This window comes from Malaclemys terrapin, chromosome 2, assembly GCF_027887155.1.
Source record: "Malaclemys terrapin pileata isolate rMalTer1 chromosome 2, rMalTer1.hap1, whole genome shotgun sequence".
Taxonomy (NCBI): domain Eukaryota; kingdom Metazoa; phylum Chordata; order Testudines; family Emydidae; genus Malaclemys; species Malaclemys terrapin.
In genome coordinates this window covers 163,462,707-163,475,866 of record NC_071506.1, presented here as the reverse complement: position 1 = coordinate 163,475,866, position 13,160 = coordinate 163,462,707, and the positions used below count along the sequence as shown (strand labels likewise).

The 13,160-nt window shown below is 41.0% G+C and overlaps 2 protein-coding genes across 4 annotated transcripts in view; both read left to right on the top strand.

Annotated features, from left to right (window-relative positions):
- The window catches only part of SLC12A7 (solute carrier family 12 member 7), a 357,234-nt gene extending 353,713 nt beyond the window's left edge, over window positions 1-3,521 (top strand). For all 3 annotated transcript variants that reach the window (XM_054018253.1, XM_054018254.1, XM_054018256.1), the window contains 2 exons: window positions 5-138; window positions 783-3,521. In XM_054018253.1, the coding sequence (XP_053874228.1) occupies window positions 5-138; window positions 783-874 (226 nt within the window). In that variant the 3' untranslated portion in view covers window positions 875-3,521. The remainder of the gene's footprint in view (window positions 1-4; window positions 139-782) is intronic.
- A 6,281-nt stretch (window positions 3,522-9,802) lies between these two features.
- LOC128832052 (SRRM2 protein homolog rsr-2-like) lies at window positions 9,803-12,350 on the top strand. Its single transcript, XM_054019096.1, has 2 exons — window positions 9,803-10,601; window positions 11,748-12,350. Exons 1-2 carry the CDS (start codon window positions 10,055-10,057, stop codon window positions 12,239-12,241), a joined length of 1,041 nt encoding a protein of 346 aa, XP_053875071.1. The 5' UTR covers window positions 9,803-10,054; the 3' UTR covers window positions 12,242-12,350.
- The last annotated feature ends 810 nt before the right edge of the window (window positions 12,351-13,160 follow it).

Here is a 13,160-nt window from a genome sequence, read left to right as displayed (position 1 = left end):
CTAGGAATCAGTCAAATGTGAGAAGAATGCACACTGCTGTGAAGCTCAATGGAGTAATATTAAATAAGTCACAACGTGCTCAGCTAGTTTTATTGAATATGCCTGGACCTCCTAAAAACAAAAAAGGGGATGAAAACTGTATCCTATGCTGTATTGTTTTAATGGTGAAGTATACTATATTACAACAAAGTAACAATATCATATAGATCAACAATTGCAAAAATTAAAGTTGTAATTGATATGAATGAGCATGTGTATATTTGCTTATATGTATATAGGGGCTGTGTGCTTTTCTTTGTCTGTACTGTGGCTTTTTTGTTTGTATTTTAACTAGTGAGAACTATGCCTTTAAGACTAGCATTTGTAGAATATGTTTTCATGAGACCAAAAGTGGTGTGTGGAAAATGTTGTCTTTGTTTAATGGTAACACTGGTATTTTGGGTTCAGTTTATCTAAAATGCTTAGATAAAAATAATAGTGTTTAATGCCAATTTTATCTATTTATTAGTACTTCTGGAGTGCCTACATAGATCCCAACATTTATTACTCCTTCTTGATCTGAGATGGCAGGCTCTTTGCATGCTGGGATCTAAAATTGTTGTGGGTGCACTTCATGAAAGATGAATGTGTTAGGTGCTTCAGACAAGTTATTGGATGCGGCTGCTACACTTGCACTTTGGATGCAGGAGTACAATTTACTAAGGGGTTTTTTTAGGATTATGTTTAAAGGTTGTTTTATTTCTTGTCTATAATCTTAAAACCTTAACTTGATTGTCCCCCAGACATGGAGTTTTTGGAAGTTTTGACAGAAGGTCTGAACAGAGTTCTCTTAGTGCGAGGTGGTGGACGTGAAGTGATCACCATTTACTCCTAATGCTGTTACAGAATATGAAAAGATTAACTGCAGTAATTTGAACAGTTGAAAAGAAATTACCTGTGTACTTGAAATGATGTACCAGCTGAATCTTCTGATTATGTGTTCTGCTTTCTTTCAAAGGAATCTATCTGAAATTATTTCCTACATAGATTTATCTTTATAGAAGAAATTTATATATTGTAGTATTAAATAAATGCTGAGGATCAGGAGGGTATTTTTTAAAGCAATCTTGGTGTCAGACCCAAGAAGGGAAAGGTAATTTTTATGGCAGATGAAATAACTAATGTTTTAAATGTGCATAATCAGAGAAAAACAGACATCTGCATTTTTAGTAACATTAATTGTATTATTTTGCTCCTACAAAAGAATATTTAAATGATGTTAATACCTCCCAAGTTTATAAAAAAAATATGAAATATTTCAGACAAGAAACCCTGGTCTTATTATTTTGTCCTTTTGACAAATGCTGCTGTAGTGCATCTGTGACTGTTGTGATCACAGTTTCATCTTAGGTCTCCTGGTTCATATTGATTCAGAAATATGTACAAACATTTGACATATTTAATTATTTGACATAAAAGGAATTTGAAGGAATTACCTGATTTCAAAATTGGTTAAATAAAAATTCACAATTCAGCCATTACAGACTACTATAATTCTTTTAAATTACCCTTTGTGTATGTTTATCTAAACTTAACTTTGCTGACTTTACTAAGTTATAAAAAATATCTATGACTCCCTTTGCACCGCTGCTGTGTATGGATAATCTCCAAGTGGAAGTGAAGGTATTCTACATACCCTTTCACACACAGTTCCTTTCATGCTTGTAGCACACTGCATTCCAGTGATCCCAGAGTAGTGAATGGCTCCTTGGGGGCTATTGCATTTTGGAGCAGACTGAGAACTGCAATCAGGACTCAAGAATTTTAACCATCTCCTGTTTAGATGTTGGACATAGCAAGTGATGGGGAAGAGAATAGGGACTGTAGGGCATTTATATATCCTATATCTGTGATTCTGCCTTGTGATGGGTGATGAATTTTCAACACACGGCATGCAATATTCAAATTCAAATGATAAAACGGAAGTGTGGGAAATAAGGAGGCTCACTTTGACGAGTTAAGTGTAGTCTTCTGCTTTAAATTAAATGCAGGAACAGTCACCCTATTTCTTTTTATTATTTTTATTTCTTGAAAGGAAATCTGATTTTCTGAAAACCGAGGTTTTTTATAAAATACATAAATGAAGAATTTCTTTGTCAACTGAATTGGGGGTAAACTATTAAATTTGTAGATATTTGTTTTATATAGTATTTTTCAACTTTGTGTTAATAATACACCTCTGTGCATTATGACTGGGCATAAAATTAAGTTTATAAATTACATCTTAAAACTATTTGTAACTGCCCAGTGTTTGTTGATAGTGAAAATATCTGGCCACAAATATTGCAATAGTACCTAGGGACTATAGTAGTTTAAGGGATCTGGCATAATTACACTAAAGACAAAGTGCAATGTGTAAAATAAAATGTTGTTCTGTGTGGGGAACATAATTTCATGTTTTAAATGATAGATCTGCCAATATATTTTCAGTAAGTAGTTCAGCTAAGTCATTTTTTCTACAAATTTCATTGATGAAGTATATATTCAGTCATAGATAAAAATGACTTATAAAATGTATTAAAGAAATATTCTATTTGTCAACTCATTTTACATTTTGTTTTCTTTGTACAACACTATCTACTGTTTATAGTCTCTATAAAAAAAAATTTTTAACCACACTTACAGCAATCTTAGAAGTAAATGCTGTATGTTCCAGGCCCCATTTTGAAAGATTTCTTCAGTAGTTTTGCTGCAGTGTGTCTAAACTTGCACATTTTTTGTTTTATGCTTTCTTTTCAGTTCTCTGGTTTAGAACATTAGAGTATGTGGTAGAGTAGTTAGGTGTACCAAAGTTCATTCAATATTATAACTGGAACACGCATCTTAGATTCCTTGTAATAATAATCTGGCTATCATAGTTTATAAAAAATATTTTTTGCAAAAATATGAAGTGATGTAACACTTTTTCAGAATGAATCTGAATGTATTTGTAAACGAGAAACAATACCACTCAATACATTGGACAGACTTAATTTCCAAAAATAATTAAACAGCTAAAGAAATTATGTTTACTAAACTGTGATGAAAGATTGTGTTGATGTAATATTCATTATGAATATGTACCTAAAAGAATCTAGAAAATATCTGGTCTGAAATAGCAGAAAGAAATCCATCGTCTCTTTGATGCAATACCATAAGCTACTCTAGCCATTAATAAGAATTAGTGGTACACATCAAAGTGCAGCATTTTTCAGTGTATGCAAATATGGCTTTTAACTTAGTAAGTATTTTTTTTTATAATATGAAATCCTTGAAACTAATAGTTATGAAAATTAAGAAAATGAATCATGGCTACAAGTACATTTTGGTATTGCAGCGTAAGTACCTGCCAGATAACACTGAGGTTATTTTTTGTTTATACGAAAATATTTGCAAGATCATTATCTTCTCAATACAAAATACTTTTGTAAATGTTTAGAAATGACAATGTTTCCCTTTGTTTGTGTAAGTATTCACGAATAAATAAAACTGTCTGAAACCACTGTCTGTGCTACACATTCTTGTTGATACTCATATGAAAAATAGTTGATGGGGAAGATACACAATACAATAAGCTCTGTCAGTACAAACAAAGTAATTTTATTGATGTCATGTGTATTGTTTCAAATTTAAATATAAAAATGATTGACAGAAAAAGACTCAGCAAAGGGTCCTGTGGCACCTTACAGACTAACAGACGTATTGGAGCATGAGCTTTCGTGGGTGAATACCCACTTCGTCAGATGCATATAGTGCCACTACATGCATCCGACAAAGTGGGTATTCACCCACGAAAGCTCATGCTCCAATACATCTGTTAGTCTATAAGGTGCCACAGGACTCTTTGCTGCTTTTACAGATCCAGACTAACACGGCACCCCTCAGAAAAAGACTGGTGAATAATAAAAATGTATACTGCCATCAATTTTTGCCATCAAATCTAAAGAAAAAGTGGTGTAAATAGTTGTAGAAAGAACTCAATTAGATAATACAGGTATTAAATTTATACAAATTAAAAACTGCAAATAATTACAAGAATATACAGAATTTTTCACAAGTTGAATCCAATGCAGGACCAAATGCCATAATGTGCTATATTTTAAAAAAACAGAAAGCTAAATTAAGTCAATCCACGTAATATAAATAGATGTAGATGCAAATAATTCATGAAGAGTAATACCAAATAGAGTCAGTAGAATTCTTACCACGTGATTTGATGAAAAACCTTCCCTGACTAATAGATTGACTAATAAATAGTCTAAGCAGGATTTTAATTTTTATACCCATCCACAGGTATTTGTTTTATTATATTTAAAAAATAAAATAATAAAATCTATATAGTTCACAGATTTCTAATGGAAGAGGAAAACACCACTAATTTCCCTAATTAAACATAGACATTTCAAAGAAGAGGGAGTTTTGATTACCAGTCTTCAAAAAGTACTTTGGAGCTATACAACTAGAAAATATTGCATAGCATGCCCAGAGGCTAATTTCTATCATATGGCTAGGAATTTTTAAAATTGCACCCCTACTCTTCTTACACAGAGTCAGAAATGCAGTTTATTACAGTATTCATTATTAATATACTTGAAGTTGTATAAAAGCTTGCACGGTTGCATGCGAAGAAGTGGGTATTCACCCATGAAAGCTCATGCTCCAATACGTCTGTTAGTCTATAAGGTGCCACAGGACTCTTTGCTGCTTTTACAGATCCAGACTAACACGGCTACCCCTCTGATACTTGAAGTTATATAGTTATGATTTATTTAAAGTAATTTATTTGTTTGTGATCACCATGTGTAGGAACAGGAAAGAATTTCCCCTCCCCCCCGCCCCCTGCAATCCCAGGGCAAATTGGCAATGACCTTGGGAGTTTTTGGCCTTCCGCTGCAGCATGAAGTGCAGACTGATTGCCAGGATTGTCTGGGTACATCTCAGTTAATCAGTTTCCATTGCAGGGGCCTTGGGCATTAATGTACATCCATCCCTTCTATTCTCTGCTTGTGGCATGTAATAGTTTAGTCTGCTGAGGGCTATGATGCATTGATGCGGCTGTCTCTCTAAGCTCTCTAGTGTAGCCGCTCTAAGCAGACAGGAGACAGATCTCCTGTTGACTTAATTAATCCACCCACAATGAGTGGGGGCAGCTATGTCAGCAGGAGAAGCTCCAACATAGCACTGTCCACACCAGGGCTCAGGTCGGTGTAATTTATGTCACTCAGTGAGGTGGCTTATTCGCACCCCGGAGTGACGTAAATTATAACACCATAAGTGGTAGTGTAGACATAGCCTTAGTTTAATTTTAGTTGTTGGGATTAGTGTGCGAGTGCTGGGTGGGTTGGCCATCCCTTTTGTGATATATAGGTCAGACTAGATGGTCTGGTGATCCCTTTTGACCTCAGATTCTATGACTATGAATATTGTAACATACTTATGATTTATTTAAAGTCATTTTTGACTGTTTACACTTTTTACAAAATATAGCATGTCTTTGTAGATTGCATTTGTATTTCTAAATGTTGTGATATAATTAAATCACAATTATTTATATTTTCACCTTTTGAAGCATTATCTGAAAATCCTACGATACCGTATTTTAGGTAATCTGAAAGTTAAGTAAATGACAAATGTACCTGGTCCAACAAGTGGGCAATAAGCTCTCTCCTGTGAGATGGAAGGTAACTATTAACCAGGAGATAATTCTTAGAAATAACAAATGGACATAGTTATTGTATTGGAGTTTCTGGTCAAGTACCTAGAGAGAAGTAATATGTAATACCAACAATGGGGACAATATTAAATTAGCAATGATTGTTGCAGTTTGTAAAGCATTTTGGTATCCTCCAGCTGCGCGCACTTTTTTTCAAACCCAGCTTTAGCTGTGATTGGTCGGTCTGCTGACAGGGCGGGGATATCGTGGCTCCGGTCCTGCCCTCCGCCCCGTCATTGGGCACTCAGGATGTGAATTCAAATTGGTGGTTTGCACTTGGAGCTCACTGAGACTGGGGGGCACGAGCTCTCAGAGACAGCGTCCAATCGGAACTTCTAAATCGCCTGCCACGGCACCACCCAGCGCTGGCCGGTGCAGTGCGAGAACCTGCTCCCTGTAGGACTTTGCTACCTGCAGCAGTTACTCGTATGTAAAGGATTACAAAAACTGCTCTCTGATGTAATTTGCTACCAGTAGCAGGCCAGCCGTGCCTCTCCCCATGCAGCAGCAGTCAAAAAAGCGAACAGAATGCTGGGAATAATTAAGACAGGGATAGAAAACATCATGTTGCCTCTATATAAATCCATGGTACGCCCACATTTTGAATACTGTGTGCAGATGTGGTCGCCCCATCCCAAAAAAGATATATTGGAATTGGAAAAGGTTTAGAAAAGGGCAACAAAGATGATTAGGGGTATGGAATGGCTTCCATATGAGGAGAGATTAATAAGACTGGGACTTTTCAGCTTGGAAAAGAGACGGCTAAGGGGAGATATGATTGAGGTCTATAAAATCATGACTGGTGACGAGAAAGTAGATAAGAAAGTGTTGTTTACTCCTTCTCATAACACAAGAACTAGGGGTCACCAAATGAAATTAGTAGGCAGCAGGTTTAAAACAAATAAAAGGAAGTATTTCTTCACACAACATACAGTCAACCTGTGGAACTCCTTGCCAAACGATGTTGTGAAGGCCAAGACGATAACAGGGTTCAAAAAAGAACTAAATGAATTCATGGAGGATAGGCTCATCAATGGCTATTAGCCAGGATAGGCAGGAATGGTGTCCCTAGCCTCTGTTTGCCAGAAGCTGGGAATGAGTGACAGGGAATGGATCACTTGATGATTACCTGTTCTGTTCATTTCCTCTGGAACACCTGGCTCTGGCCACTGTCGGAAGACAGGATACTGGGCTACATGGACCTTTGGTCTGACCCAGTAGGCCTGTTCTTATGTTTTTATGTTCTCTGAGTGGGGATGGGGTGAGGCGGGGAGGAGACAGTGGTGTGACCCTTTTGCCAGGTGGAGCTGGCAGCAACAAGCGCTGGGCTCAATATCCAGGGGTCCCTTTTAACAATTCAACACAGAACCGGCCTGAGCCCTCACCCAGTAATCTGGGGAAATTAAGCACCATACCTCTAAGAGGCAGTACTTCCACCCTGGCAAGCACTGTATAGCAGAGAAAAAATTTAATAAAAAGAAGACAGGAGCCTGGCATTAATTTGGGAAAATGCTACAACCATGATTTGAACACATCTGACCATTAGCAAAACTCCTGTCCCAGAGTCCACTGAGCAGTATCCTTTGCCTCCTTTTCTCAGCTTGTGGTGTTTTAAGTACAGCAAATATCCCTTTAACATGCCACTCCCCTCTCCCTCCACCACATCCCACTCACAGCTCTCCTTGGTCAGCAGAGACACAGAGTTCAGAGGTGCATTCACATGAGTGACATGTTCTGCATCACACGCCATTCGAGGCATGTGGGGTCAGCTGTGAGTTGTGGGCTCGGGGGAAGGGAGCACATTTCTGGGGTGATTAATTGCTTGGGAATCATGTAACGGGGAGCATTGGGATGGAAACCAGAGGAGAAGGATTCCTGGCTGCACCACTGGCCTGTTGGGTGCCCTTGGACAAGTCACTGCCCAGCTCTCTGCCTCAATTTCCCTGTCGGCAAAATGGGGATGTTACTGACCTTTGTAAAACACTTTGCGGTCTAATGATGAAAAGCACTAGATAAGAACTGTGTCTTATTTTATTTTATTATTAGGGAGCAGCATCTTGGGCTTATTGATCATTGCTTAGGTGCCAGTGATCATGACTTGATTACATTTGTAATGTGCAAACCGAATAATGTCCAAACCAGTATAATTATATCTACACTTGTGCTTTAAATGGGCCAGTTTCAAGCTGCAAACAGTGATGAGTCAAATGAACTGGGAGAAAGGATTTAATCAGAAAATTGTAAATGATATTTTGGAGTTGTATAAGAACATTGCACTAGATGCCCAAAAAGCCTAAATTTCCCAAGCTAGAAAGAAGGCTACACAGGTGAAAAGAAAACAAGCAACCTGATTTAGAGGAGAAGAGAAAGCAGCTATAAAAAAATACAATACATAACATATGGGGGAAAATATAAATTAGATTCTAAGAATTGTAGAAAATTGCTAAGGGAAGCAAAAGGACACAAGGGGACTATCTATGGCCAGCCAAGTTAAGGACAATAAAAACACATTTTAAGAATATTCAGAACAAAAGGAAACCTAACAATGGTATTTGTCCATTACTAGGTGGAAATGGTAGAGCTGACAATAATAATGTAGAGAAGGCCAAAGCGTTCAATAAATATTTGTTTTCCATTTAGGAAAATGCCAGTTAATGTATTCATGTTATATGATGGTGAGAAATACTTTCTATTCTAACAGTGATGAAGGGGGATGTTAGCAGCAGCTATTTTTAAAGCAGCGGATCCAGATAACTTGCATCTAAGCGTTTTAAAAGAGCTGGCCGAGGAGCTTGCTCACCTATTAATGCTGATTTTCGATAACTCTTAGTACACTGGGGAAGTTCCAGAGGACTGGAAGATAGCTAATGTTGTGCCAGTATTTTAAAAGGGTAAATAGGACACCTTGGGTAATTATAGGCTTGTCAGACTGGCATTGATCCCAGGCAAAATAATGGAATGTTAGATATCCAACTCAATCAATAAAGAATTAAAGGAGAGTAATATCATTAATGCCAATAGCATGGGTTTACAGAAAATAGATCCGCTTAAACTAACTTGATATCTTTTTTTGATGTGATTACAAGTTGGGTTGATAAAGGTAATATCGCTGATATACTTAGAATTTCGTGAGGCATTTGACTTAACACACAACATTTTGATGAAGAAACTAGAACAGTATGAAATTAACATGCTGGCACCTACTAACTGGATTAAAAACTAGCTGGATGACAGGTCTCAAAAGTTATCTGTAAAAAGGGAATCCTCATTAATAGGTGTTTCCCCAGTGGGGTCCAACAGGGATCGGAGCTTGACCCTACGCTGTTCAACATTTTTATTGATGACTTGGAAGAAGGCAAAAAATCATCACTGATAAAGTTTGCAGATGATACAAATATTGGAGGAATGGTAAATAATGAAGAGGACAGGTCACTAATACAGAGCGGTCTGGATCACTTGGTAAACGGGGAACAAAGCAAACAATGTGTGTTTTAATATGGCCAAATGTAAATGTACAGCGAGGAACAAAGAACGCAGGCCACACTTACTGGATGCGGGGGGCCCTATCCTGAGAAGCAGCGACTCTGAAAAAGACTTGGAGATCATCTTGGACAATCAGCTGAATGTGAGCTGCCAATGTGACACTGTGCCAAAAGGTCTAATGTGATCTTTGGATGTATAAACAGGGGGACCTTGAGTAGGAGCAGAAAGGTTATTTCACCTCTGTGTTTGGCACTGGTGTGACTGCTGCTGGAATTCTGTGTCCAGTTCTGGTGCATACAGTTCAAGAGGATGTAGAAACATTGGAGAAATTCAGAGAATAGCTGCCAGAATGATGTAAGGATTGGACAACCTGCCTCACAGTGAGACTTAAGGAACTCTGTCTATTTAGCTTAGCAAAGAGACGGTTATGGGGTGACTTGATCATAGTTTCTAAGGCCTGGTCTACACTACGACTTTAATTCGGATTTATCAGCTTTAATTCGAATTAACCCTGCAACCGTCCACACAACGACGCTATTTATTTTGATGTAAAGGGCCCTTTAAATCGATTTCTGTCCTCCACCCCGACGAGCGGAGTAGTGCCAAAATCGATTTTAGCAATTCGAATTAGGGTTAGTGTGGCCGCAATTCGATGGTATTGGCCTCCGGGAGCTATCCCACAGTGCAGTGCATCATTGTGACCGCTCTGGACAGCAATCTAAACTCGGATGCACTGGCCAGGTAGACAGGAAAAGCCCCGCGAACATTTGAATTCCATTTCCTGTTTGCCCAGCGTGGAGAGCACAGGTGACCACAGATAGCTCATCATCACAGGTAACCATGCAGGCTGATAATCGAAAAAGAGCACCAGCATGGACCGTGAGGGAGATACTGGATCTGATCGCTGTATGGGGAGAAGATTCAGTGCTTGCAGAACTTCGTTCTAAAAGACGAAATGCAAAAACTTTTGAAAAAATCTCCAAGGGCATGATGGAGAGAGGCCACAATAGGGACTCAGATCAGTGCCGCGTGAAAGTGAAGGAGCTCAGACAAGCCTATCAAAAAACAAAGGAGGCAAACGGTCGCTCCGGGTCAGAGCCGCGGACATGCCGCTACTACGCCGAGCTGCATGCAATTCTAGGGGGGGCTGCCACCACTACCCCACCTGTGTTCGTGGATTCTGGGTCGGGGATAGTCTCATTAGCGACGCCTGAGGATTCTGCCGATGGGGTAGAGGAGGAGGAGGAGGAGGAGGATGAGCTTGCAGAGAGCACACAGCACTCCATTCTCCCCAACAGCCAGGATCTTTTTCTCACCCTGACTGAAGTACCCTCCCAAGCCTCCCAAGCCAGTACCCAAGACTCTGACCCCATGGAAGGGACCTCAGGTGAGTTTACCTTTTAAAATATAAAACTTGTTTTAAAAGCAAACGGTTTTTAATGATTACTTTGCCTGACTTTGCATTCGCGGTCAGTTCAGCTACTGGAAAAGTCTGTAGCTACTGGAAAAGTCTGTTAACGTGTATGGGGATGGAGCGGAAATCCTCCAGGGACATCTCCATGAAGCTCTCCTGGAGGTACTCCGAAAGCCTTGCCAGAAGGTTTCTGGGCAGTGCATCCTTATTGCCTCCTCCATGGTAGGACACTTGACCACGCCATGCTTGCAGCAAGTAATCTGGTATCATTGCCTGACAAAGCCTGGCAGCATATGGTCCCGGTGTTTGCTGGCATTCAAGCAACATCCGTTCTGTATCTTGTTGTGTAATCCTCAGGAGAGTGATATCACTCCTGGTAACCTGGTTGAAATACGGGAACTTAATTAAGGGGACAGAGGTGGCAGTTCCTATTCGGCTGTTTGCCTGTGTCTGAAAAGAAATCCTTCCCTGAAGTTAGCCAAGCGCAGGGGGGGAATTGGCCCAGAGCTTTTCGCATTAGGCTAGCAGGGATCTTCCCTGTTACCAGCCACGCGGTGGGGGGAGGGGTACCGTGATCATCCCAGAGAATTCATGGCGGGAGGGGGGCGGCGGCGGCGGGGGGGGTTAGTTTGGTGCCTGCAGGGATCTTCCCTGATACCAGCCACGCGGTGGGGGGGAGGGGTACAGCGATCATCCCAGAGAATTCATGGCGAGGGGGGGGGGGGGGTTAGTTTGTTTTCTGGTGCTGCTGAATGTTAACAGAAAAACTGCAGCACTCTACTTGCCTGAAGGGGCCCAGACAAGCCCCCCCACACTGCCCCCCCCAAACTGGCTTAGATTGGCCAGGCTTCTGCAGCACTCTACAAGCTATGCTTGGTATGTGGGAAAGGAGGGCAGAAGCTTACCATGGCCGCATGCAAGCCGAATTCTGTTGCCCAGACCTGTGATCTCTAGCAGCAAAGCCACAGGCACTCAGCATTAAGAGGCAAAATGCGACCTTGCACAGAAATCACATGTGCTATGTAATGTGAATAGTGTTGGTCACCGTGAAAGAGTATAAGCATTGTTCTGCAAAATGTAGCTTTTAAAACAATTCTCTCTTTTTTCCCCTCCCTACAGCAGCTGCAAATTCCTCAAGCCTCCCCCCTCCATCCCGAAGGTTATCACAGATAAGGCGTCGTAAGAAGAAAACGCGAGACGAGATGTTTTCTGAAATTATGGAATCCAGCCGCAGTGACAGAGCTCATGTGAATGAGTGGAAGGAAACAGTTTCAAACTATAGGAAAGAAGTCAGTGAACGTGAGGAGAGGAGGGACCAACGTGAGGAGAGGAGGGACCAACGTGAGGAGAGGAGAGACGCTCGAGATGAGAGATGGCGGCAGGAAGACCAGAGGACGAAGGATGCAACGCTGGGGCTGCTCCGGCGTCTGGTGGAGGTTCAGGAACGGCTGCTGGAAAACAGACTGCCGCTTCAGCCCCTGTTCCACCCTCCCCCCTCCCCATGTTCCGTATCCTCCTCACCCAGACGTGTAAGAACTCGGGGGGGGAGGCTCCGTACACCTTCCCATTCCACCCCAGTAGACAGCCCAAGCAAAAGGCTGTCATTTTTTTAAGCTTTTCTTTGTGGCTTTTTCCTTCCCAGCAATCCTCCTCCCAAATACCACCCGGGTTCCCTCCCTCTTTTTCTAATCTATTAATAAAGAATAAATGATTTTTAAATGATAGTGACTTTATTTGGTTTGAAAGAAAGCTGGGGGAAGGGTCAGGGTGGGTTCCTTACAGAAAATCAGTCAATAAAGGGGGCGGGTTTTCATGAAGGAGAAACAAACAGATATTTCACACTGTACCCTGGCCAGCCATGAAACTGGTTTTTAAAGCTTCTCTGATGCACAGCGCTTCATGGTGTGCTCTTCTAATCGCCCTGGTGTCTGGCTGCACGTAATCAGCAGCCAGGCGGTTTGCCTCAGCCTCCCACCCCGCCATAAAGGTCTCCCCCTTACTTTCACAGAGATTGTGGAGCACACAGCAAGCAGAAATAACAATGGGGAGATTTCTTTGGCTGAGGTCAGAGCGAGTCAATAATGAACGCCAGCGACCTTTTAAACAGCCAAATGCACATTCTACCACCATTCTGCACTTGCTTAGCCTGTAGTTAAACAGCTCCTGACTCCTGTCCAGGCTGCCTGTGTATGGCTTCATAAGCCATGGCATTAAGGGGTAGGCTGGGTCCCCAAGAATAACTATGGGCATTTCAACATCCCCAACGGTTATTTTCTGGTCCGGAAAGTAAGTCCCTTGCTGCAGCCCTTTAAACAGAGTAGTGTTCCTGAAGACGCGAGCGTCATGAACCCTTCCCGCCCAGCCCGCGTTGATGTTGGTGAAACGTCCCTTGTGATCCACAAGTGCTTGCAGCACCATTGAAAAGTACCCCTTGCGGTTTATGTACTCGGTGGCTTGGTGCTCCGGTGCCAAGATAGGGATATGGGTTCCGTCTATTGCCCCACCACAGTTAGGGAATCCCATTGCAGCAAA